The following is a 26,617-nucleotide window of genomic DNA, read 5'->3' as shown; positions in this document are numbered from 1 at the left end:
GTCCCTCAGCGTCATTCGGAACAGCTAGTCCGCCGGGACCCTTTCCAAAGATTACGTGTAAATCATTGACCATAGCAAGTACGTGATCACCGGTACGCATGGCGGGCTTCTTCCGGTGATCTGCCTCGCCTTTGAAATGCTTGCCTTTCTTTCGACATTGATGGTTGGTCGGAAGAAATCGACGATGGCCCAGGTACACATTCTTTCTGCATTTGTCCAGGCATATACTTTCAGTGTCATCTAAACAGTGCGTGCATGCGTGGTATCCCTTGTTTGTCTGTCCTAAAATGTTACTGAGAGCGGGCCAATCGTTGATGGTTACAAACAGCAACGCGTGCAGGTTAAATTCCTCCTGTTTGTGCTCATCCCACGTACATACACCGTTTCCATTCCACAGCTGTAAAAGTTCTTCAACTAATGGCCTTAGGTACACATCAATGTCGTTGCCGGGTTGCTTAGGGCCTTGGATGAGAACTGGCATCATAATGAACTTCCGCTTCATGCACATCCAAGGAGGAAGGTTATACATACATAGAGTCACGGGCCAGGTGCTGTGATTGCTGCTCTGCTCCCCGAAAGGATTAATGCCATCCGCGCTTAAACCAAACCATACGTTCCTTGGGTCAGCTACAAACTCAGCCCAGTACTTTCTCTCGATTTTTCTCCACTGCGACCCGTCAGCGGGTGCTCTCAACTTCCCGTCTTTCTTACGGTCCTCACTGTGCCATCACATCAACTTGGCATGCTCTTCGTTTCTAAACACACGTTTCAACCGTGGTATTATAGGAGCATACCACATCACCTTCGCAGGAACCCTCTTCCTGGGGGGGGCTCGCCGTCAACATCACCAGGGTCATCTCGTCTGATCTTATACCGCAATGCACCGCATACCGGGCATGCGTTCAGATCCTTGTACGCACCGCGGTAGAGGATGCAATCATTAGGGCATGCATGTATCTTCTACACCTCCAATCCTAGAGGGCATACGACCTTCTTTGCTGCGTATGTACTGTCGGGCAATTCTTTATCATTTGAAAGCTTCTTCTTCAATATTTTCAATAGCTTCTCAAATCCTTTGTCAGGCACAGCATTCTCTGCCTTCCACTACAGCAATTCCAGTACGGTACCGAGCTTTGTGTTGCCATCTTCGCAATTGGGGTACAACCTTTTTTTGTGAACCTCTAACATGCGATCGAACTTCAGCTTCTCCTTTTGACTTTCGCATTGCGTCCTTGCATCGACAATGACCCGGCGGAGATCATCATCATCGGGCGCTGGTTCCTCTTGATCTTCAGCAGCTTCCCCCGTTGCAGCATCATTGGGCACATCGTCTGGTTCCTCTTGATCTTCAGCAGCTTCCCCCCGTTGCAGCATCACCGTATTCAGGGGGCACATAGTTGTCATCGTCCTCTTCTTCTTCGCCGTCTTCCATCATAACCCCTATTTCTCCGTGCCTCGTCCAAACATTATAGTGTGGCATGAAACCCTTGTAAAGCAGTGGGTGTGAAGGATTTTCCGGTCAGAGTAAGACTTCGTATTCCCACATTTAGGGCATGGACAACACATAAAACCATTCTTCTTGTTTGCCTCAGCCACTTCGAGAAAATCATGCACGCCCTTAATGTACTCGAAGGTGTGTCTGTCACCGTACATCCATTGTCGGTTCATCTGCGTGCATTGTATATAATTAAGTGTGTCAAAAACCATTACAGAACATCATGAATAGATAATTAAGTGACCAAATTAATATAAGTTCATCATCATATTAAAACCAAAGTACATACATAGTTCTCATCTAACAACATATAGCTCTCCAGAGCATCTAATTAATTAAACCATACATTGAAACTATGTAAAACATTTCAATGCGAAAACAAATGCGATCATAATCGCAACCAAGGTAACAATTGATCCAACGGCATAATGATACCAAGCCTCGGTATGAATGGAATATTTTCTAATCTTTCTAATCTTCAAGCGCATTGCATCCATCTTGATCTTGTGATCATCGACGACATCCGCAACATGCAACTCCAATATCATCTTCTCCTCCTCAATTTTTTTTCCTTCAAGAAATTGTTTTCTTCTTCAACTAAATTTAACCTCTCGACAATAGGGTCGGTTGGAATTTCCGGTTCACATACCTCCTAGATAAATAAAATCTATGTCACGTTGGTCGGCATAATTTTCATAAACAATAAATGAACCAATAGTTATAAAGATAATATATACCACATCCGAATCATAGACAGGACGAGGGCCGACGGGGGCGGGTACCAAAACCATCGCACTATATAATAACAAGCAATAAAATAGTAAGAAAATTAGACAAGTATCTATCTAAAGTAAGAATTTTTTTCTTTCAGAAAGAAGATAAGAACAAGAGGCTCACCACGGTGGTGCCGGCGACGAGATCGGCGCGGGCGATCGATGGCGGTGAAGACGGGAATGGGACGTGACGGGCCGCTAAACCTAGACAAATCTCGAGGAAAATGGAGCTTTGAGGTCGAGCTTCGAGAGGAGAAAACTTAACTAGTGTGGCTCGGGCATTTCATCGAACACCTCATGTGCATAGGAGGTGAGCTAGAGCACCACAAAGCCCTCCCCTCGCCGGCCAGAGAAAAACAGAGCACTGGAGTGCTCTGCTCGCGGGCGAGGGGTATATATAGGCACCTCATTGGTCCCGGTTCGTGGCATGAACCGGGACTAAAAGGCAGCATGTGGTCCCGGTTCAAGCCACCAACCGGGACCAATGGTGGTGGGCCAGGAGCAAGGCCCATTGGTCCCGGTTCGTCCCACCAACCGGGACCAAAGGGGCCAGACGAACCAGGACCAATGCCCCCACGAGGCCCGGCAGGCCCCTGGCCTCATGAACCGGGACCAGTGCCCCCATTGGTCCCGGTTCTGGACTGAACCGGGACTAATGGGCTGACCCGGCCTGAACCAAAGCCCTCTTTTCTACTAGTGCAAGAGAAACGAGAGTAATCGTCAACAAAGCTTACATAATACTTATAGCCTCCGGAAGAGGCAATAGCAGGCCCCCAAACATCAGAATGAATTAAATCAAGAGGCATAGTGGAAACATGATGTGATAAATTATAAGGCAATTGTCGACTTTTAGCACGCTGACAAGCATCACACACGGAAGTCTGACGTTCAGAAGAACACACTAAATCATTATTCCTAACAATGTTTTGAACAATATTATTCGAGGGATGACCGAGACGCTGGTGCCACTGGGACGGGGTGGTCTTGATGCTGAGAGACGCTTGGCGGTTGGAGGAGGACGACGCGCGACTAAACGGGATGGGGTAGAGTCCGCCATGACATCTACCATGAATAAGGATTTTCTTCATGGCCGTGTCCTTAACAAGGAAAAAGAAACGGTGAAACTCCACAAACACATCATTATCAAGAACGGGACGATAAACGGAGAGAAGATGTTGATGAATATGTGGGAGACGAAGAATATTGCATAAACGAAGAGATGAACCGGGTATGGTGGAGTGACCAATATGCGAAATAGACAAACCTGCACCATTTGCCACTTGCACTTGATCCTTCCCGCCATAGCGCTCGTGGAAGTGTAGACGATCGAGATCATTCGTCAGGTGGTCCGTCGCACCCATGTCCAGGATCCAGTGCGGCGGCTCATGGGAGGAGGATGTGGACGCGGAGTTGGCGGAGCGGTGGTCATGATCATAGCGGCTACGACAGTTGCCAGCCTCATGACCCCAGTTCTTGCAGATCTGGCACCGGGGACGCCAACGCCGGCGGCCGCCCCCGTTGCCTCCTCCGTTGCGGTTGTTGCCGCCATTGTTGTTGTTGCGGCCAGGGGCGTTGCCCTGGCTGGGGCCGTAGCCTCCCGAGCCGGGTGGGAGAGAACCAGCAGAGGGACGGCGGTCGCTCGGGCGGCCAGAGTCGGGGGCGCGGCCGGGGTTGTTGTGGTAGACCGGCCGGGACGCGGCATTGGCGGAGGACTGCCAATCCTCAAGCTCCGATTGCTGCTGCTGAAGGGCCTCGTAGTGAAGGACACTGGAGTAGAACGCGGGAAACGTGATGGGCACGCCCGCGAAGTTCATCGAAGCAGCGATGGGGTTGAACGCCGAGCCGAGCCCGGTCAGCATGTAGTCGATGATCTCATCGTCACGAAGAGGAGAGCCGGCGGCGGCCATCGCATCAGCGAGGGCCTTGACCTTCTGCATATACTCGTCGACGGGGCGATCTCCCTTCCGCAGCGCCTGGATCTGGCGCCGGAGGTTACGCACGCCGGCTGTTCTCGACGGCGAACATGGTGTGCACGGTCGTCCAGGCGGCGGCCGCCGTCCTGCAGCCGATGAGCTACGCGGAGATCTCCACTTTCATCGAACCGAGGAGATGCCCGAGAACCTTTTGATCCAACGTCCAACACTGCTCGTACTCAGGGTTGGACACGGTACGGGCGGCCTCGCCGGTGCCTATCGTCACGGTCGGCACCGGCGCCTTGGTCGAGCCGTCGAGGAAGCAGTGGAGGCGAACGCCGGCGAAGTTGGGGAGGGCAAGAGCCCTCCATAGCATGAAGTTGCTGCGGTCAAGGGAGACCGCGATGGGTGGAAGGACGGGGGTAGGAGCCGACGCGGCGGGTGGGGCGATGACGGGGGCGATCGGGGCGGGCACGGAGAGGGTGGAGAGCGTGAGCGCGGAGGAGGGAGTCATCGTGGGTGCCGGCGCGGTGGACATCGCGGCGGTCGCGAAAAACTGCGGCGGTGGCGGCGGCGGCGGCGGTGGTGGGAGGATAGGCGGCGGCTAGGGTAGGCTCTGAAACCAAGTTTGAGAATAGGGTTTAGGGTTTCCCGTGGGGCAAAGCCTCACCACGTCTTTCTATATATAACAATCAGCATATACAAATACATACGTACAGGGTACGTGTACACGACACGCTAGACCTATTTTAACAAAGCCTCCTCCCCCTACCACAACGGATGACAGCTCGCTCCCTATCCACCGCCGCAGCCCTCACCACATCCGTCAAGCTCGCGCAGACTGCCTCCTGGTTTCGCTGTTTTTTTATGAGGGGCGTCCTTCGTTGCTTTGCTACGTCATGTTGTTTTTTTTACTTTCGATCCGATCTTCCTTTCCTACTTTTCCCGATACAGTCTCTCCTATTCTCTCTGCTTTAAATCATCCACGGGCTACTTCCTCGCCGATCAACCGGTGCTTCGTTTGATTTCTGTTCGGCTGGAAGCGCACGCAGGGAAACTGGAAGGTATATGGGCGCTTTGGAAGATCGCGCGCGAGATCAGGATGCAATTTCCTAACCGACAAAGCAGTCGGGTTCGAAAGGCAATTGCAGATTGATTCGATCCAGGAGGCGATGGCTAGGGCACACATGAGGCAGAGTTGGCGTCGCAGCAGCCGGCGGCAGAAGTGGACGGTCAACAGTGGCGGATCCAGGATTGGAGCAAGCCCCGGGCCCAAAAAAAAAAATCGCCGTGACAGAAAAATTTAACGTCCATCAGGCTATAGTTACCTCAAAAGAGTATCTCAAATACGGCTCAATTGCATCAAAAAAATTAAAATTTAAACTCAATGTTTAAAGATACAACAAAATAGATAAAAACATGACAAAAACTACGAACAATACGTGCAGTAAAAAGAGTACCAAATCAATGGCTTGCTTCATCAGTGCCTTCCATAACTTGATCAACAGTGGAAGAAAAGCCAACACCTTAGAGAAATCAAAATCAAAGTTTCATAAGAAAAGACATAAACATCAAGTTAAATAATTAACATTGTACAAAGCTGAAAACTTACTACTACCTTAGCAACACTATATTCCAACCAATCGAAATGCTTATCGAACCATTTAGCTTGAAAGGTTCACTTTTTCAAATATAATACAAGTGAAATTGGATGTTTGACAGCAGCAGCAACCATAAGCAGTACTGCAGCAGCAAATCCAAACATTATAGCAGATACGAAATGTTCAATACTTAAAATTACTATCAACAGCAGGCATCAGCCATTACCAAATACGAATCCTGGGCGTGGGAAGCAGACGGCGTGGTGCAGAGCAGGAGCAGGAGAGGCCGGAGCAGAGCCAAGAGAGCGAGCCGGCAAGCACCAGAGCAGCAGGAGACCAGGTAGGGTGAGCGGCGGAGCAGCAGCCAGCAGGGGACGGGCGAGTGGCGGACGAACGATGGAGGTCGCAGGCGAGCTGCGGAGCAGGCGAGCGGCGGAGGGAGGGCGGGAGGGGAGTCGCTGGAGCGGACGACGGGAGCCGGGAGGGGAGTCGCTGCCGGGCGGTGGCGGCTGCCTCGCCGCACGCACTGGAAGGCGTGGCTAGGTTTGCGAGTCGGGGCGAGCTGGGGTCCTGCCGTCCTGGGCTGTGCGAAGATGGAGCTCCTGGCCTGGGCCCTGGCTGTGTGTTCGGCTAAGCCCTGGGCCCACTCAAAAGGTAATAACTTAAAAAATAAGCCACGCCCCGGGCCTGGGCCCTGGGGGCCTGGGGCCCAGATCCGCCCCTGACGGTCAAGGTCCAGCCGCTGGCCAAGGCAGCAGAGCAGCAGCTTGGCGGCCGAAGGCGACTTCCTTGCGGACGATAGATCAATTGAATTACTGCGGTAGCTAAGCAGCTGCAGAGGCCGGGGGTTTATCCCGCGCCCCCCCCCCCCCCCCCCCCCCCCCAAAAAAAAGCTAACTAAGCAGCTCGATCCCCCGCAAAAAAAGAAAAAAAAAGAAAAGCTAACTAAGCAGCTGGATTGGTTTCAACTGATTGATTGAAGCACAACGTTGATTAGCTACCTAAGCAGCTGGATGGGCTTCCTCGCGGATGGATCAATGCATGGAGGCACTGCGTACGTGATGACCCAAGGCACCCATGCATGCCGGCGCTGCCGCTGGCTCCGTTGTGCAGGCAGTCGCCACCACATCTGTCGTCTGTGGATCCGAGCAGCCGCTTGTCTTCATCCAGCGACCGAGGACGCCAGCCACTGCTTGTGAGGACGCTGGAGCTAGCTGCCACATCCGGTGGGGACTTGCTGCTCTGTTCGCAATTGGGACGCCGCACCATCGTTAAAACACTAAAACGACAGGTTTCCAGCGGGCGCCTGAACTGTGTGTCTTCTATGCTGATTATGTGATTTTACCTATCCTTCCTATATATGAAGAATCGCACGCAAGTCACTCATCATAGTATATAGACTTTTGGAAGCAGTGTATTTCCTTCCTGCACAACATTATTTGAACAAAATTACATTGCATATATTCAGAGAAATTACATGCTACAATTGTTTGAGCAGAATAATCTCCAAACTTCAAATTATTTATATCAGATTATAACAATGTTGATTCCTTTGGTATCATTTAAAAAGTGATTCTATTTTCACGTCTGATCTGTGCTATTTTCTCTGGTGTTTACTGCATCCCATGCATGTACTGAGAACAGAGCTTAAACAATCTATGTGAGTGTTTTTTCTCGCAGGGAAGAGGATGATCTGCATATATTATTTTATACATACAAGTTTTATGAGCTTAATTTCTTTCATTCGCCATAGTCAATCCTGCTTCATTCACTAGAATGTAAAAATCAATCCTTTAATTTCCAAAACATTACTTATTTTTAATATTTGAAGACCTGATCATTATGTGCCAGGCTTGTATCTCGTTTGTGATAAATGAAGAGATAGTTGCATGTGCTCATATTGTTGCAACCACGGGTTATGCTATGCTTATTGTATAATACCGATAGATGAAGGAGTTGCATGCGCTCATATTATTGCACACAAGGCTTGATGGTAGAAATACAAGGACTTGATTTACGGGCCGGGCTTGTAAATTGGTTGCATTAACTTAAAAATGCCTATAGTATGTCAGCACTACTATATCGTCCAGTCGTGGTTTAACGTATTTTGTTCCATGATCAAGGTGCCCTATCCACATGGAAGGTTCCTATGCACATCTTGTAGAACATTTTTTTTTCTTTTTTGCTGAAAACAGTAGGTGAGTGTCAATCTGTCGCAGCTTTTAAATTTTACATCCTTGAAATTTTTGTATGGTTAAAGGATATACTTTTACAACCTTTTGCACGTGTGCATGTGAAAACTTGGATCACTTATGATGTTTGTTGTGCTATACTTCTGACAGAATATGTAGTGTAGCGCATGTTAAACTATCTACCTCTCCAGGTTTGGCCAGTCGAGGTTGGATAAAGGAGGATATGTATATTTATGCTGACGATAGTTGTTATGATTTTTAGGGTGTCATATAAACTTGCTATACCACGTTGCAACGCACGGTCATTTGTGCTAGTGATATGTAAAATCACAATATAATTTTACTAAAACCTCCCTTAGAGTGATTGAGTAATAATAAATCAACTAAATCCATAAACAGTAGATATTGCATTGACTTCTGGAGCTTCTGCCTCGCTGTTGAGTGTTTTTGGACGACGATAACTGCCACACGTGTGGTATATTCGACATGCGCCCACACACCGTGTGTGGTGTGAGCAGGAGGCAGCCCATACGGGTTGTGTGTGGGCGGACATTAGAATTGCCCACACGTGTGGGCGCGGCTACTTCGTGCCACACACCCAACAAGTACTACTCATCTCCACCCCGTGCGTGTGGCACGAAGCAAAAATGCCCACACGTCCTGGCGCAGCTACGTTAGGTTCCCCGCGGGATGACTATTTAGTTGCCATCCTGGTTGGCAGATGTAGTTATCCGGGATGGCAAGTGTAGTTGTAAAAGCATGGCAACTCTATCTGTTTTGGTTAACTATAGTTGCCATGTCTAATTTATGGTAGTTGCCGCGTGTAATCAAACCGTAGTTGCCGTGTGTGATTAACTACTTGCCACATATGGTCAAAACAGTAGTTGTCATGTGTGTTTACCTAGTTGCCACGTGTGGTCCAACCATAGTTGTCATGTATTGTTAATCACAGTTGCCATGTGTGTTTATCTGGTTACCACGTAAGCGCAACTGCAGTTAGCGTGTAGCAAAAAACCACAGTTGCCATGTGTGTGTACCGAGTTGCCACGTTCGCGTAACTGCAGTTGCCGTGTAGCAAAGAATCACAGTTGCCATGTGTGTGTACCGAATTGCCACATTCGCATAACTGCAGTTGTCATCCACAAGGTAGGAGTGTCGTGTGGGCAAAAAGCAGTTCGCACACGCGCATGACCTAGGTGGTGGCTGTGTGGGCGAAAAGCAGTTCGCCCACACAGCGCAGCTGGCAAACAGCGTGGTGCAGGCGTGTGGGCAAACTCTTCAACGCCCACACACCAGCCCCGTCCTACGTGGCACACAAAATCAATCTTTTCATGCCAAGATTCGTGCAAAAGGCATTGGACGACGATCGAGGCGTGTGGGCGTTAGTGTTTCCGGTGGTTTTTAGTTGGAAAAACGTCTTTTTCTCGTAGCAATGCATTAATTTTCTTCGTTGCAACGCACATGCATATTTGCTATTAATAGTTATACTAACAGTCTTGCTAAGTCTCAGTCAACTGAGACTAAGTCTCAGTCGATGCTATATCCATGAGATACTACATTAAGATCCGTGCAAAATTTTCTTTTCAGTTTTTTTTTCTCTCTTGCATGTTATGACACTTAGACTGAAACTTGATTATATCTCAGTCGACTGAGACCTAGCTACACCCTTATACTAAACGAATAAGCAAAGCTCCCGTGGTGTCCTTGGGTTCATGATTCGATCGGGTCGTCCTCAGCGTCCACAGCGGCCGTCCTTACTTGGCGCGCGCGCCCGATCGCTGCCGCCACGACCACAAGAAAACTGTTCGGCACGAGCGCGTACCCAGGGTCGTGGACGCCGCCGTGAGCCGTCACCTCCATCCACAGTGCGGCAGGCATCACGACACGCAGCCGCATGTGCGGCCCGGCGGTGAACTCGACCAGGAGCGTGTGGAAGGCTATGGCGGCACGCAGGCGCGCAGCCCCGCGTCCAGGCCTACCCGCCTGGCCAAAAGCTGGAGCGCGGACGTCGCTGGGCGGCGGGACACGCGTGCGCCATGCATGTAGGCGCGCGACGCAGGGGTCGAGGCCCATCACCCTGGCCGGAACCTCTGCGCGGACGTGGTTGGGCAGTAGGATGCGCGTGAGGCGGTGACGGGATGCGAGGGAGCTGGTGCAGTGCACCTGGGCGTGGCACGGCGTGCAGAGGAACGCCGCGTCGTCATGACAGTGCACGTTCGTCCCCGCGCTGCAAAGCGCGTAGCGCCGCCGCCTCACGCCAGTGGACAGCATCTTCGAAGACGTGCGGCGGCTGCGCCTTCTTTCTTCCTGCACCTACAGGCAGGCAGGCAGGAGAGGAGAGACGGGGGTGGACGACGAGGAGGCAGCTAGCTAGCGTGGTGCAGCTGCATGTGCATGCATGGCTTGATTCCTCTTGCCCAAGGCGACGCGTATTTGAAGACGAGGAAAGGGATCCCATGCAAGTTGATCGCCGGTGGATGTACCTATGTGCGTATGTACGTGGGTGCAAACGGAGGCGACGCGCCGCCCTTGTTTTGTCATGTCTGGCAAGGACGTGGAGGAAGGAGGGCTGGGCGATTCCCATGCCAAACAACAATCAGCAACGTTAACGCCCATGGTGCCTTTGAGAACCACACATGGTGCCTTTGAGACAAAGAAAGAGTGTATTTTGCTAAACTATGGGCCTCCACATTCGAGGCACGTCCTTCATGGACAAAGGTGCAGGAACTGAATGCTTGTGCACGTTGCTGGATTTCCTTGATAATTGTTGCATTGCTTCATGAAGACATCTTGTACTTCCTTCGTCCCATAATAAAGGAGCGTTTTTGACACTACATTAATGTAAAAACGCTTCTATATTATGGGACAGAGGGGTAGCTAATATATATTTACCTGAAGAAGGAGCCATTGTGATGGCCTGTTCACGGCACCTAGAAGCGGCCGGTCGTGAAGGAGGCAATAATTCCACCACCGCCGAGCTGGTGTTGGATCGCATGCGGGTAAAGGAGCTGAGAGCACGGCCGCGAGCTGATCCGGGAGCCCTGAGTGGGGGGAAGGGGGGAGGACTCCGATCTAATCTGCGTCAAACTGCAGCACCCGCGACGAACCGGTTAGTAGCCATCGGAGAAGATATGGATCAGTACATTTGCTGGCGCGTGCTCGCCCAGCTTGGCTGAGGATCCGGGCCACCGCCTCCGCCTCTGCCGCCGCCGAGGATTTTTCGGTTCTTCCGCCACCGGTGCATAGGGGATTTGGGATTGGATAGGGAGGGCATCGAAAGCAAATTTGCTTGGAGCGTCGGACCTTGCTGCATATTTTGCGCAAAGATCGCTCAATCAGAATCTGTGCGGTCGATCTCTCATCCGATGGCCCAGCAACAATTTTCTATTTTTACACAGCAAGCTCAGATTCTATTGTAGTCGTCCCCCCAAGAAGATCCGTTTGCCAAATCAGCGACAAGAACTTTGCAATCTAATGAAGTTGAGTCAATTATTTTAGGAGTGAGGGAGTATGTGACAAGTTCAAGTCTGCTGCAAGAGTCAGCCCCTCTCGGCAGGCCAAAGTTTCCAAAATTTCAGGGTTGTTCAGTTCTTCAATCATAGCAGAAGATTCTTAGATAGGCTCCAGCCTCGACGTTGCGAGCTACTGCACTGAATGATCCTCTTGTGCCATCCATGAAAGCTGCACCATTAACATTAACTTTTGAAGTTCCAGCTGCAGGTGGTAACCATCGTGGTGCAACGCCTAACGATGGCAAGGGCGATCTCTGAACCGGCTTCTTCAAAACTTGCAACTCATCAATGAAACAGTTGACAAAAACCATGCATACTAGCTTGGCTCTGGTGCTCCCCTTCGTGGATTAATTTCATTTGGGCATGAAAAATAGCCCACATGGTGACAACCAACCTACTCACTTCAATATGGTTTAGAGATTCAAACATAGAGAAAAGCTAGTTCCGCACCAAAGGTTCAGCAGTGTTCTGTATGTGATGCACCACATATTGTCTTCACATAGAGACCAAACGCATCAGGCGTGTGTGCACTGAATCAAGGATTGAAACTAGGAATCCTCCGCTCCACATATCTGACATTTACTTGAAGTAGACATATTAATATGGTTTATTAGATCAGCAGTAGGGATGGACTGTTGAGCTAAACTCCATAGGAAAACTCGTACCTTCGATGGAACATCGACACGCCATAGTTAAGTCCAAGACTTTTGCTCTATGATGGGATCCAATGAACCACCAGTACCCACGAGCGACGCCTCTCAATGGATCTTTGTAGTGATCAACATACGGTATGCCGATTTTACAGTGAAGATACCCTTCTTTTCTCGCCCCCACGCCAAAAAATCATGGTGTTGCACTGTGCTAATGGGGATGGTTAGGATTGTATTAGCATCGATCGGCAGAAAAATCTAGCGACCGTTGTGCTAACCATATATGTTCTCTTCATGGATGTTTGGGTCCTATGTATTGTACGTGCTCACATCCTTAGATATCGGTATGAGTTGCATACTGTGATTGTCATGTTTGTTATCTACTTGTGGATTAGATTACCGAAAAAAGGTGCTAATATTTTCAGCATTAATTTCCTTCTCTTTTGTCTCTCAGATCACAATGTCTCACATTAACCACGGCCAAATAGTGCATCATTAGGATGTCGAAATAAAACTAGAAAACCTGCAAACAACCGTCTTGCAAGGATGGTCATGTCGGAAGCACATATTTCTTATTCATGTTGGGACTAGCTGATGTGGATCATAAATCAACTACTCTCATTGTTGCCCGCTAATATCGTACGCGAGGAAGCATCAATGCTCATAACCAATCAGACCTTGTTAAAGGGATCACGCCAGTAGTTCATGGAAACATTTGCAACCTAGATTAATACAAAATGATATGTAAGATTACAATATAATTTTATTAAAAGTTCCCTTAGGGTGATTGAGTAAGTCAACTAAATACATGGACGGGAGATATTACATTTACTCCGGAGCTTGTGCCGGTGTTTTGGTGATGACGAAACTTGGTGGATGTCGAAACTTGCCTTTATTCATAGCAATACGTCAATTTCTCTTGTTGCAACGCATATGAGTAGACCAGTAGTAGATATACTAAACGAATAAGCAAAGCTCCTGTGGTATCCTGCGTGGGCTCACGATTGCGCAGTAGACCGAGTCCTCCTCAACGTCCAGTGCGACCGTCCTTACTTCGCAAGCTCCCCCGATCGCGCAGTCGACCGAGTCCTCCTCAACATCCAGTGCGACCGTCCTTACTTCGCGCGCTCCCCCGATCGCGCAGTCGACCGAGTCCTCCTCAAGGTCCACTGCGGTCGTCCTTACTTGGCGCACTCCCCCGATCGCCGTCGCCACCGCGACAAGGTAACTCTTCGGCACGTGTGCCCAGGTTGCCAGGCGCTGCAGCGCGCGGCCGGGCTGGTGGATGACGCCGTGATCCGCCACCTCTCTCCACAGCGCGACAGCCATCGCGACGCGTAGTGGCATGCGCGGCGCGATGGCGAACTCGACCCGGAGCCTGCGGGAGGCTGCGGCGGCACGCAGGCGCGCAACCCCCACGTCCAAGCCTACCCGCCTGGCCAAAAGCAGGAGCGTGGCCTCGCAGCTGCCGCAGACGTCGTTGGGCGGCGGGACACACGTGCGGTCGCCGGCACGTAGGCGCGCGGCGCAGGGGTCGAGGCCCATCGCCATGGCTGTAACCTCCGTGCGGACGTTGTTGGGCGGCGGCACACGCGTGCTGCCGGCTTTGACGACACCTAGGCGCGCTACCCGGGGGTCCAGTTCCATTGCTCTGGCTGTAACCTCCGTGCGGACGTCGTTGGGCAGCGGCACATGCGTGCTGCCGGCTGCGGCGGCACGTAGGCGTGCAGCCCAGGGGTCGAGGCCCATCGCCCTGGTTGTAACCTCCGTGCGGACGTCGTTGGGCGGCGGCACACGTAGGCGTGCTACCCAGGGGTCCAGGTCCATCGCCCTGGCCGAAACCTCCGCACGTACGTGGCTGGGCTCGGGCTGGACGAGCGTGAGGCGATGGTGGGACGCGAGGGAGCTGGTGCAGTGCGCCTGGGCATGGCACGTCGCACAGGAGAATGCCACGTCGGCATAGCAGTGCGTCCGCCCCCGCGCCGCACAGCGTCCACGCGGCCGGCTCGTGCCAGTGGACTGCATCTCCGAAGACATGTGACGGCTGCGCGTACTTTCTTTTCTTCTTGCACCTGCAGGCAGGCAGGAGAGGAGAGAGGAGACAGGTAGCTAGCGTGGCGCAGGTGCTTGGCTTGATTCCCCTCGTCCCGGGTGGCGCGTATTTGAAGAGGAGGGGAGGAATCCCATGCAAGTTGGCTGGTGGACGTGCGTACTCACGTGGGTGCAAACGGAGGCGATGCTCCGCCCTTCTTTGGTCCGGCGAGGACGCCGAGGAAGGACGGCTGGGCGATTCCCATGCCAAGCAACAATCGGTTACGTTAACGGCCGGAAAGAACAATATCCATTGCGACCGGGCCGTACTCAACTGAAAAAGATCTTGTATATGATTTTTTTCCCTTAACACACGTGGTGTGGCGCTCCATTTGCACACAAGGGTGAGCCGCCGGCTGGAGATGCCTAACTTTCTACTATACACCTCTGGCGCCTACTAACTGAATTTTGGTCCGGCTAGATATTCTTATTCTGAGGAAGCTAGATATTTTAGTACGTTAGAGCTAGTAGAACGAGTGCAGCATCTTCGCACCTTGTCGGGCTCCGTTGGGAAAAAAAAAAATTAAATCCAACAAAATTGGTTCTCTTTCTACGAGTACATAATGGATGGTCTTTGTGTACGCGAAAAATTGCATTAACTAATATTATGTTTTTTCTAGAAACCTCGTCTTATTTATTCAACAAAGTTCGGAGCAATGGTTACAATATCATGTGAAACACCAAACCACACATGTGTGCTAAAATCAAGAGATAAGAAAAATTTGTAGTAGGGCGTTTCGATGCCCGGGCTCAGCTGCACCCGGTTAGAAAAAAATTCGTAAAAGACTAAAAAAAAGTCCAATTTTTTGTGCGGTAGACAATTTGATGTGTGTGGCCCGCTCCAAATTTCAAGTCACTTGGATATCTGAGCAGCTCTCAGCAAAAAAGACAAATCAGGCCAAAACAGTACATGAACAGTAAACATTTTTACGGACCCCCAATTTGTATTTTTTGCTGAGAGCTCCTCAGATGTCCAAATGATTTGAAAATTGGAGCGGACTTCACGCATCAAATTGTCTACCACACAAAAAAATTGGAATTTTTTTTTGAAGTTTTTTAGTATTTGTTTTGATTTTTTTCGTCAGCACGGGTGCAGATGAGCTCAGGTGCAGAGATGGATTTTCGGAAAATTTGGCCAAACTGTCAGCTTCATAATTTCTACATCTTGACTCATGAATAAAATAATAATCTTAAAAATCCCTTCTTCTATCATTAGAGCATCTACAACCGCGGATATCAGATCCGAGCTATATATTCTTATTTTGAGGAAACTAGATATTCTAGTCCGTGAGAGCTAGCAGAACGAGTGCTGCAGATTCTTTTTTAATGTCTATCAATAAGTTTTTGTTGAAAATCGAAACAGGTGAGCGTTCTTGCTGAAGTAATAAGTGTATATAATGTTCACCTGACATTATTATTTACCAATGCTAAATTTATTGGCACACTACCAACTATCTTATACTTACAGTCTTATTCCTGTTAATATATGCTTATTCTTCGTACATTCATGTAGCATGGTCATCTCTATTTTGTTCTAGCTACCCTATATCTCCTTCACAGTAGCAAATACATGTGATGCTCAAACTGCGGAAGAAAGATTGATGCGTGTATACAACGTTGCCAACCAGGGTGTATTTTTTGCTATGTACAAGCTGTCTTTCAGGAAAGTATTTTTTAATCGTTCTGATTATCTGTTGTAGATATACCTATATGCAAAGATCTGGAGCTATATCTCTCTGTGCAACAAATGTGCATAGTAAATTGATTTTTAAATAGGGAATCTGGTTATCCATTCATTTTACTTAAATTTCGCCATCCTGTTTTTTTTCAGGTGTTTGTAGTAGATTCAACATCGCATCACTACGAGAGAAGCTAATTTGCTTCTGGGTATGCATCTATCTTCTTACAATATATCAAGTTTACATAGATTGATTTCATTATTTATATAAATGTATATTCAAAGTATGCCGGAATATCCTCATTACCTCATGTCGTGCTGTAAGTGTGTTTGTGTGCCAAAGAAGTTGTGGTCCTCGAAGTTAATTATTGTCCATAACCATACATCTAATTACTGTTGGAATATTGTAAAGCTTTGCAGATCGAATATCTTACTATAGTTGTTTCATTGGTTTTTAAAGCTTCCTGTAATTTCATTAAGTATGACAGTAACTTCTTATGTATTTTACAATGTTGGTTTACATGAGCTCAAAAACATCCCACCCCAGTGATAAAACTAATTTCCTTTCTATCTCTTCATTTGTCCTCCAGAATACACATCATGAATTTTTAAAGTTTTACACAATAAAATCCCGCAGCAACGCGCGGGGCATTTATCTAGTTTTGAAAAACTCTAGACATTGTTTGAAAAAGTAGAAAGAAGAAGAAAAAAACAGAAAACCGAACCCAAAACCATCTAGAAGGTTGCCAAACCCAAAAAAAACAGACAGTAATAAAACTGCAAAAGTTCCTATCAGATTCACAACTGCTAAACGGGCCAGCCGATCTGTGGCTCGCCGGTTTGTGCGAAGCCTCGACAGTGACGCAGAATGCGTCAAAACGATTCCCAGATTAACCGGCGTTCGTGGGCTGGCCATTGCTCTGCTTGAGGACTCTCATAGCCATAGACAGAAAAGTTTCTGGGTCGGAATCGCTACGGAAGAGTTTGGCCCAGAGTAGCTATGGTAGGATAGTCACATTATGGGCGTTGTGGGGTGCACGCAGAAAGGCCATGTATGAGGATATCTTCCAAACACCCTTCGCCATCAATGGCTTCGTCAAATCCTTTATAGGAGAGCTCAAAACCCTCCAGGAACCAGGCGCAGGTGGAGACAGGGCGCCTCGTCAGCGTCCAAATCACTGGATTGCACCACCCGTAGGGCTGGTTAAAATCAATGTTGATGCTGCGGTTGGCCGAGCGCATGGTGCAGTGGGAGCAATGTGCAGAGATCGAGACCGAACTTTCTTAGGGGCTTCGGCAGTGGTGTTTTCCAATCTATCAGATCCAGGTACCCTTGAGACACTGGCTATCAGGGAGGCAATGGCGCTAGCAAATGATCTCTATGTCGGTAGGATTCAAATTGCTTCGGATTGCAAGGTGGCAGTCGACGATATCCATCAACAATTCAAAGGGAGCTACAGTGCAATTGTGCATGAAATCATACAATACAAGTCTACTTTTGATATCTGTAATATTGGTCATGAATTTAGGAGCTCGAATACCGAGGCTCACAAACTTGCAAAGCATGCCTTATCTCTTGGAGTTGGCCGCCATGCTTGGTTAGGCCAGCCCAACGATCTTGATTTCGTCCCTGTAAACATTGTGACGATCTAATAAAGCTTTGCAGTTTGTCTCAAAAAAAAAAGCTAGCTAGTGGTTTGTTGGTTCGACCAGGTCTTCCCTAGGTGTTGTGTGTATGTGTGTGTGTGAGTGAGTGTGCGTGTGTGTGTGTGTGTTGCAATCGGTGTTTCCGAAGAACGAAACCATCGTGTACGCACCATTACTGACATAATTTTCTAGAACCATGCGTCATTATAGGGAGGTCCTATATGACACATTTTTCATCAAATAGACCCCCCCCCCCCCCCCCAAATGCACCGCACACGAGCGAACGGGCCGACCCATTAAGCGACATTCACTTGCTTTGGTTATCTGTTTTGCATTTTTTTCAGCGACTTGGCGACATTGTAATGACTCATAGTACTATAGACGGGCAGTGCAACACGTGGGTTTTTGGGGGTATTTTCTTTTCTAAAAAAACATTTTATAAAAAAAGGAACATTTTTTGAATTATGAACATTTGCCAAATTTTTTATAAAATGTGATATTTTGAATCCCTGAATATTTTTCGAATTCTCATTTTTTAAACACGAACATTTTTAAAAAATTCTCAAACATATTTTGAAAACAAGTATTTATTTTGAACTTTTGAGAACAGTTTTAGAGATTCCCCAACTTTTTTTAAACAGGAACAATTTTTTGAAAAAACCATTATTTGAAATTCAAATACCTTTTTAATCCTAACTTATTTTTAAAAAATCTTTGCATTTTTTGAAAAAGTAGAAAAAATAAGAAAAAAACAGAAAACCGAACCCAAAACCCTCTAGAAGGTTGCCAAAACCCAAAAAAACCGGACAGTAATAAAACTGCAAAAGTTCTTAAAATCAGATTCACAACTGCTAAATGGGCCAGCCGATCTGTCGCTCGCTAGTTTGTACGGAAGAGTTTCTGGGTCACAAAAGTTTCTTGGGCGGAATCGCTCGGGCGGTACGGAAGAGTTTGGCCCAGGGAAAAGCCACAGCACGAGTCCTTTTGCCATCACGTGCACCGACGGTCCGGATCGGGAGCAAGGACAGGATCTCGGCCGTCCGTTCCCGTTCGAGCACGGGCGGTGCAGACGAAGCGTCCGCCTCTTTGGCTCCCTGCGGCCGCAGTTTTCCTTCCCAAAGGGGAAAAAAAGAGAGAGAGAAGAGGAGAAAGTCTGCAGAAATCGAGATCGGAGGCACAGCTCGAGGTGATTCTCGCTCTTCTAATTCCGTCAGCTAATTTTACCATGAATTTTCCGTTCGCTCGCATGCATCCCGCTCGATAGGAACCACTAGTAATTTGTCTAGGTTTCCCTCGTCTGCGCGGCTGCGGATTTGGTTTCGAATTAGGGTTTCGAATTAGGATGTATTGGCCTGGAATCGTCGGATGTGTTGCTCATGTTCCGATTCGGTGCTTGGTTTCCCGGTTTCGTGTGCTTAATTGGAGCAATTGTTGGTGGGTCTGGTCGCCCCAATCTCAGATGCGGGTTATCGGAGCTTATCGCTTTGTGTAGTGCGGGGTGTTACTTTGCTTCAATTGAAGCGAATTTACAGCTTTATCACGGATGCTTTGTGCAGGAAAAAGTCGCCTCTTTTTGTGCAGGCTGAGGATTGCAATTTTGGTTCGAAACTAGAGTTTGGTCACCCCTGTGATTAGTCCTTTCAATCTTATTCCATGTTTTTACCTTCAACAGAGAATCTGATTACAAGTTTGTAGCTGTGTTTACTCGGTTTGCTTCGCAGATTTAGGTTCCTGATTTTGAATATTATTCATAAATAAGTGGATTGTACTCCCTCTGTAAAGAAATATAAGAGCTTTTAGATCACTAACGCTCTTATATGTCTTTACAGAGGGAGTAGTTGTTATGTACATTTCCTTTTAACACGCGGTGCGGTGAACAACTAGATTTTGTATTCCTCTCGGTGACTAGATGACCAAGGGTTTATTTTTCCTGATGATGCTTGTCTGAACTTATCAGTTTTTCTTAATGAATTTTGAGCTGAAGTGTTTGATTATTGCATTGCAGGGATTTGTGTTTGTATTTGCCTGGGTTTGGGGGAAGGCTAGGGAAGTTCATCACAAGATAGGATTTCAGAATTTTATGGACTTTGATTGCAATAAGGCAGGAGAGTCTTCAGCCAAGCATTGTTATAGCATTTGCAACGAGGGCACACTCATCCAGGCAAACACCTTAACTCATTGTGGAAAGGCTAAAAAGTGGAATAGCCTCAACAAATTGAACAACCCGGAGTCAAGTCATGGATCACTTCCAAGGGTTAATGACCCCAAGGAAGATGCAGAAACAGGAAATGATGCAACCGCCTCAGAGTGTAGCATTATGTGCTTCACTGATCTGCCGTCTGCATTGGTCTGTGAAGTCCTTGCGCGCCTTGATCCAAAGGGGCTTGGGGTTGTATCTTGTGTCTCCACAGTTCTGCAGACCCTAGCCACAGATCATCAGGGATGGAAGAAATTCTACTGTGAGAGGTGGGGACTTCCAAATGCTCCTATCGGACCCCTAGTTCCAGGTGGAACTCCAGATGGGAGGTCATGGAAAGCATTGTTTGTGGATCGGGAGTTTCAAAGTAGATCATTCATGGGAAGATTTAGTGTGGATGTTCTCCGTGGTCACAATGAGGATGTACGCACTGTGTACCTTCTGGCATCAGCAAATCTGATATTCACTGGTGGCCATGATTCTGTGGTTCGGATGTGGAATATGGAGGAAGGGCTACTAATTGATGAGTCCCGCCCATTTGGTTGCACTATCCGGGCAATTGCAGCTGACAGTAGGCTTTTGGTAACTGGAGGATCCAAAGCCTTCATTCAGTGTTGGAGGGCTATTGAGGGGGCCTCACACCTTTTCCACATTTCTGGTAATGGTACTAACCAGAATTCTGAATTTCGCCTATGGGGGCATGAAGGGCCTGTGACTTGTCTTTCCTTGGATTCAACAAGGATTTACAGTGGTTCTTGGGATATGACTGTTCGTGTTTGGGACAGAGCCGAGATGAAGTGTGTGCAAAAGTTCATGCATGCTGACTGGGTTTTGGCCCTGGCTCCTCATGGAAATACTGTTGCCAGTACAGCTGGTAGAGACGCATATGTGTGGGATATCGGAAGTGGCGAGTTAACAACTATAATTTCCAATGCCCATGTTGGTAATGCATATTCTGTAGCTCGAACACACCTGGCAGGTGTGCTGTTTACTGGAGGAGAGGATGGGGCCATTCGCTTGTTCGATGTTTCTGAGATATCTGATGATGAGAATATTAAACCAGCTGCCACTTGGTTGCCGCATTCTGGCCCTGTTCATTCTCTTGCTTTTGAGTACCCATGGCTTGTTTCTGCCTCTAGTGATGGCAGGATTGCACTAATTGATTTGAGGAAGATCCTGACCCCCCTAAACTCATCAAAGCGCCGATTCAGGGTCAAGCCCTTTGATCCAAGCACCGTAGAGCCTCCACAGCGAATGCTTCATGGCTTTGGATGCTATCTTTTCTCCGTCGGCATCGGTGCAGATAGAATCATATGTGGAGGCGAGGATGGCTCTGTCAGGGTCTGGAACTTCTCAGAAGCACTGGAGATTGAGAAGAAGGCACAGGCTTTAAGGAGTCTGAGACAGGAGAACCGCATGAGGCGGAGGAAGGCGCAAGTGGAGATGAATGCAAATGGTAGAAGGGTTGACCATTGCTCAGTAGCCATGAAAAGGAATCCATTGAAGGGTGATAAGAGTGTCACCTGGCAAATCAAGCGCCCCATCAGTGACAAGGTCAAATCCTAGATTGGGTATTTGTACCCTTCGTAATATAACATTTTTCTTTTCCGATTCCATCCATAAGCTCGGTTTGCTACATGTAGGTCAACATTTGGCAATTTCCTATATTCAACTTATATCTAGTGCACTGTGGTCGCATTTGATATGTATGCAATTCTTATTTGACCTGGTGTACATTGGGTCCAATGGAAGAAAGTTTTCCATACATCCTTCTGTTTCCAGCTCTCGTTGCATTCGTTTTTGTGTCGTTCTGTTTGCATTTCTGGTGAAAGAAAAATTACATGACCCCATGCAGGAATAATCGACTTGTGTATTTATCTCAGTGTTGCAGCAAACATGTTTGATCCCTAGGCTCTAGCTGGATATATTTCAATCGGTGGCCTTTGCTACAAGGAAAATATGTATTGTACCACTTTATTTTCAGGTATAGGTTTGTAATTTTCAGTACAAATTGTTGCGAAGCCAGATTGAATCGCCTTTAATGTCAAGCTCAGAGATTCCAGTATATAGTTATAGCTTGGTGTCAGCCTGTCAGGTATCTCCTGGTTGATCACTGCGTGCTCTATGTGGCCTTGTAACTAAAACGCTGGGTGGGGGTTTGGGGGGATTGACTATAGACTTGTAACTGAACCATTTCCCTTTATCAGTTCAGAGTATATGTCTTCGTCCCCAAACCCCCCTTGTTCCCTCTCCAATCTCCCCTTTCTACCTTGCCTAGCTAGATCGTGACAATTGATATTCAGACTGAGGTTAATCTGGCGCGCAAGAACAACCCGTTGGTGGAGCAGATCCAGCAAGCCATGAGGTGGTTTTTTCACCGTAAATGAGGCATTTATTAACTCAAAATATAGCATATACAAAACGTGATGAGCAACATCCGACCTCTGCATAGATAAGATGCACACGGCCAAAAACCAACAATCTGAAAAAAGAAAAGATAAAAGCTGACATATCAACAACAGTAAAGTCATATAAGATGACACACTGTCTATGTAGAAAGAGGTGGTTGACCGATCTGGAGATCATGCTGTCACACGTAAGTGTTGGGTAAAAACCTCTCTGGCACCGCTCTAATCACATAAAAACCATCTTGAACAACGGTTGATACTCCGTTCAATGTAGCTGTTAGAGTATGTAATGGGCCTAATGGCCTGGGCTGGCGGTATAGCCCGTTAGTCTTAGGGTTAATTAGAGATAAGGGTCGCTTGCTTAGGGGTCAAGTAAGCCTTGATTGGCAGTCAAGTAAACCTCTCTATATAAAGAGAGGAGATGTATCAATCTAATCAAGCAAGAATTAAGAAGGAAATCCCTTCCCTCTTGCCCGGCCGTGGGCAAAAGGCCCCCGGCCGGCCCTCTCGCGCCCTCCTTCTAGCAGTGACATAACAATTTGTCGGACGTGCACGTGTACAGCCACGTGGATCCCATGGACACCACCTGGACAAAAGGAGTGCATGCGTATGGCTGTTGGTCTGCACCGCACAAGAGTGGAGGGCTTGCGATGGAGAATGACGAGGAGGGGTGCGCCCCCCAACCGCCGATGTCGCAGACTTTGAGGTCGCTGCCCGCGGGGAACACAGCATGCCCAAGATCCCCGACGCAGCGGACGAGATCGAGGTCCTTTGCGCGGCGAAACGCAGCTGGGAGGAGCGGCAGCTGCAGACCACACATCTCCCGCACATGCCGACGCGCTAGGAGGCCGCGCGTAGCAGCCTGCAGCCTCACCGCCGCCGACACGTGGCGGGTAGTGATCCATGCCGGAAGCAGCGACGGCGGGAACTTGATCTGCTGGATGGGGACGCCCTGGGGAAGCGGTAATGGCGACGGCGGGAACTTGATCTGGTGGATAGGGACTCCCGCCGGCGCGGTCAATGCGGGGCCGGAGCTGACTGCGGTGGCTGCTGCAGTGGAGCGCCGGGTGCGGCGGAGGCCGACAGGAGCGGCAGCTGCCACTGTAGCCAGGGCGGGGCGGTGGTGGCAGTGGATGGCAGCTGCAGCGGCTGCTGCAGCGGCCCGGCGAGCGCGGCGGGGACGCCCTGGGGCAGCGGCAGCGGCTGCTGCGGCGGAGGCCGCCAGGAGTGGTGGCTGCCACTGCAGCCAGGGCGGGGCGGTGGATGGCAGCTGCAGCGGCTGCTGCAGCCGCCCGGCGAGCGCGGCGGAGGCCGCTTGGTGCATCGGCTGCCACGGTAGCCACGACGGCGCGGTGGCGGCGATGGGCGGCGCAGCCGGGTGCGGCCCGTAGGACCCGGCCAAGAACATGTGGATCTTCTGGACCGCCTGGGTTAGGTCCCGCAGCACCCCGGACACCTCCTCCGGGGTGAGGACGGCGGGGACGGGCGCGATAGAGGATCCTGGCAGCGGAAGAGACGGGTTGGGCGGCGGTGAAGACATGATCGAATCGAAGCTAGTTGATACCAAATTGTTATGTCACTGCTAGAAGCAGGGCGCGAGAGGACCGGCCGGGGGCCTTTTGCCCACGGCCGGGCAAGAGGGAAGGGATTTCCTTCTTAATTCTTGCTTGATTAGATTGATACATCTCCTCTTTTTATATAGAGAGGTTTACTTGACTCCCAAGCAAGGCTGACTTGACCCCTAAGCAAGCGACCCTTATCTCTAATTAACCCTAAGACTAACGGGCTATACCGCCAGCCCAGGCCATTAGGCACATTACATACTCTAACAGTAGCGTAGACCATGTACGAAACCATTGTGTACTACGGAAAATAACCTGCATGCAGGAACAATTTTTGCTATTAAAAACAAAATATTTCTTTATAGCCAAAGCGACCATAATAAGGCATATGCTTGTGGGCATTTTAAATATTTTTGAACTTCATTCAAACAGGGACAAAATTTTTTGACAACACTTGTAGGCGTATACAAATTGGACGTTATTTGGATGAATAACCATGTAGAACGTGCAAACTTACACCGGAAAAATAGGTGGTTGATTGTCTCATCGTAAGTACAAAAGCTACACTTCCTGCTTCCTTGCCAATTTCAATGAGCGAGATGTCTTTGTTTAGCACAACATCTCTCCGAAGATACCATATGAAAATCTGAACTTTTAGTGGAATTTTTTACTTCAAAATTTTATGTTATTATCCACTGGGACCTCTGAATGCGTAAGCGCGCAGTATATAGAGTTCGTTGTGAAGGACCAAAATGTAGCTAACCAAGCCATGGGGAGGGGGGCAGTGGTGGGGGAGGTGAGCGTGCGGGTCGTCACCACCATAGAGACGGTGGAGGAGATCATCACCCACACAGCACTACCCATGCCGATGTTTACATCGTCATCCTTAGCGACAAGGCCACCACCCACGTTGCAGATCAGGACGGTGCCACAGGTCAGGACTCAGGACAAGGGACCTGAACCTTGGGGGTGAAGGCCATTGCAACCGCCGATAGACTCACCTGTAGCGCACCCTTCACCAATGGAGTAGCAGCTCAGAACCACAGTCCGTCGTTCCAAGCATCAATGAGCGACACCATGTTCAGGCCAAATGGCCCCTTTGATCCTCGACTGCACCCGACGGACGCACCTGGGATCCTTGGGGTCCACAGGGCATCCCCAATCTCAGGCACAGGAAATTTTCCCCAACACCATCCTGCTTTCCACCAGTACCATGAATTGGACGAGCAGCGGCCACGGGAGTGGCATGCCCCGTCGCCCAAGGCTGAATTATGGCTTAAGAACACTGCTGAATTGTGGCTTCCAGCACACCGCTACATTATGGCTTCAAAATTTGGAGACAAAATAGGTTTGGAGTGAGTTCTGTGAGCGTGTGCAACATAGACATGGTAAAATTAATTATGATAGATGTCATAGATAGATTCATGCACTAAGGCAAACTAGTACAATACCGGCGTATTTCGACAAATATGAACACCTCCGTCACCAATTGCTATTGCACATTCAATTTAGAGGAAGCATTTTGCGTTGATGAGTTCTTAGATGGGTTGAAAGAGGAAATTCAATCTGCTATTTGGCTCCATCGACCTCAAGACTAGGATACTGCGAGTTTGTTGGGATTATTGCATGAAGAGGACATGGAATTGGGCAAGCATGGTTCTTCCAGCAAGCTTGGTCCAGCCGGGGGCACTTAGTGATATGATAAGTCACAGTTCCACTCCAAGGTGGATCAAGGCAAACATAGTGAACTGGCCAATATTGATGACAAGTTGGAGGCACTCAAAGCCTTCTAGTGTTCTAAAGGGCTATGTTTCACCTACCACGAGCCCTGAAGTAAGACCCACAAGTCCCACTTCATATCATCAAAGAGTTGCTTGATGTGCTCGTTGTCTCTTAGTCAAGGGATGAAAGTGAGCAAGAGAACAACGGCTGATCTGTTCATATCCGAGTACACCCAAGCGCAAACATGCACTCCAATTGCATGATTATGTGGGCAAGCACCATGTTCAGATTCACATGGACTTGGGCAGCGTGGGCACATTCATCAACACAGATATGGCTACATGGCTCCACCGCAAGATCCATTTTTGCCCTCCTGCACAGCTCATCGTGGAAAATGGCGCTCGGTTTCTTGTGACACCTATGTGCCCCAGCTGGAATGGTATTTGCATGGCCACAAATTCGTAGATGACATGCACTACTTAGATTTTGGGTGTTATGACATTATTCCGGGTGCCGATTGGCTAGAGCGATATCGCCCCCAGTGGGTGGATTGACGGTGCAAGATTATGCGATTCACTCACAATGGCGCATACATCACACTTTCGGGGGGGGGGGTGCTATGGTGCCAAGAATTGTTCACAAGTGAGTACAGCCAAACCGCGCAAATTTCTCCTATCGTGCAAGTGCATGCTACATCTGATGGACATGTATTTCAGACGCGATAGCCTCGGGATGAGAACAACAATCCTTCTCAACTGCCGCTAGTCATTATAATTTTGATGGAGGAGTATTAATCTCTCTTTGCAACACCCAAGAAGTTGCCACCACAACGCTTTGCTGATCACGAAGTTCCACTGATTAAAGGAGCCAACACTGTCAAAACATGACCATGTTGTTACTTACCGCAACAGAAATCAGAAATTGAGAGGCAAGTGATTGAAATACTAGATAGTGGCATCATTCAATGAAGCAGTAATCTATTTGTTTCACCAGTTCCATCGTTGTGTGTGGACTATCTCCAAATCAATAACCTCACCTTCAAACACAAACATCCAATGCAAGTTGTTGACAACTTGCTTGACAAGCTACCAAGAGCTTAATGGTTCTCCAAGTTGGAGCGAACATGTTAATATCAAATTTGTATTGCCTCGGACATGGCACAATACGGCGTTTCCA

General features: G+C 48.6%; 2 protein-coding genes and 2 long non-coding RNA genes across 5 annotated transcripts; 1 reads left to right on the top strand and 3 right to left on the bottom strand.

The window, feature by feature from the left end:
- Window positions 1-1,743: 1,743 nt before the first annotated feature.
- Window positions 1,744-2,382, bottom strand: LOC141041787 (uncharacterized). Its single transcript, XR_012203323.1, has 2 exons — window positions 2,233-2,382; window positions 1,744-2,147 (listed from the first exon to the last, which is right to left on the bottom strand). It is a non-coding gene; the product is annotated as an uncharacterized lncRNA (long non-coding RNA).
- A 753-nt stretch (window positions 2,383-3,135) lies between these two features.
- Window positions 3,136-4,175, bottom strand: LOC141041279 (uncharacterized). The gene is made up of 2 exons (XM_073507409.1): window positions 3,533-4,175; window positions 3,136-3,149 (listed from the first exon to the last, which is right to left on the bottom strand). Exons 1-2 carry the CDS (start codon window positions 4,173-4,175, stop codon window positions 3,136-3,138), a joined length of 657 nt encoding a protein of 218 aa, XP_073363510.1.
- A 1,363-nt stretch (window positions 4,176-5,538) lies between these two features.
- Window positions 5,539-6,348, bottom strand: LOC141041786 (uncharacterized). 2 transcript variants are annotated; one of them, XR_012203322.1, is made up of 3 exons: window positions 6,009-6,348; window positions 5,797-5,924; window positions 5,539-5,707 (listed from the first exon to the last, which is right to left on the bottom strand). It is a non-coding gene; the product is annotated as an uncharacterized lncRNA (long non-coding RNA). The 2 variants fall into 2 exon arrangements; XR_012203321.1 differs by having other exon boundaries at window positions 5,800-5,924; window positions 6,009-6,346.
- Window positions 6,349-18,609: 12,261 nt separating this feature from the next.
- LOC109734089 (F-box/WD-40 repeat-containing protein At5g21040) lies at window positions 18,610-21,514 on the top strand. The gene is made up of 2 exons (XM_020293321.4): window positions 18,610-18,738; window positions 19,558-21,514. Exon 2 carries the CDS (start codon window positions 19,633-19,635, stop codon window positions 21,313-21,315), a length of 1,683 nt encoding a protein of 560 aa, XP_020148910.1. The 5' UTR covers window positions 18,610-18,738; window positions 19,558-19,632; the 3' UTR covers window positions 21,316-21,514.
- Window positions 21,515-26,617: the final 5,103 nt, after the last annotated feature.

The sequence above is a fragment of the Aegilops tauschii genome, chromosome 2, assembly GCF_002575655.3.
Source record: "Aegilops tauschii subsp. strangulata cultivar AL8/78 chromosome 2, Aet v6.0, whole genome shotgun sequence".
Lineage (NCBI taxonomy): Eukaryota > Viridiplantae > Streptophyta > Magnoliopsida > Poales > Poaceae > Aegilops > Aegilops tauschii.
The sequence above is the reverse complement of the archived record's forward strand: the minus strand, read 5'-3'. Positions and strand labels throughout refer to the sequence as shown.

Excerpts from the sequence above, each read along its gene's own strand:
- LOC141041279 (XM_073507409.1), bottom strand. The coding sequence starts at position 4,175 with ATGGCCGCCGCCGGCTCTCCTCTTCGTGACGATGAGATCATCGACTAC.
- LOC109734089 (XM_020293321.4), top strand. The coding sequence starts at position 19,633 with ATGGACTTTGATTGCAATAAGGCAGGAGAGTCTTCAGCCAAGCATTGT.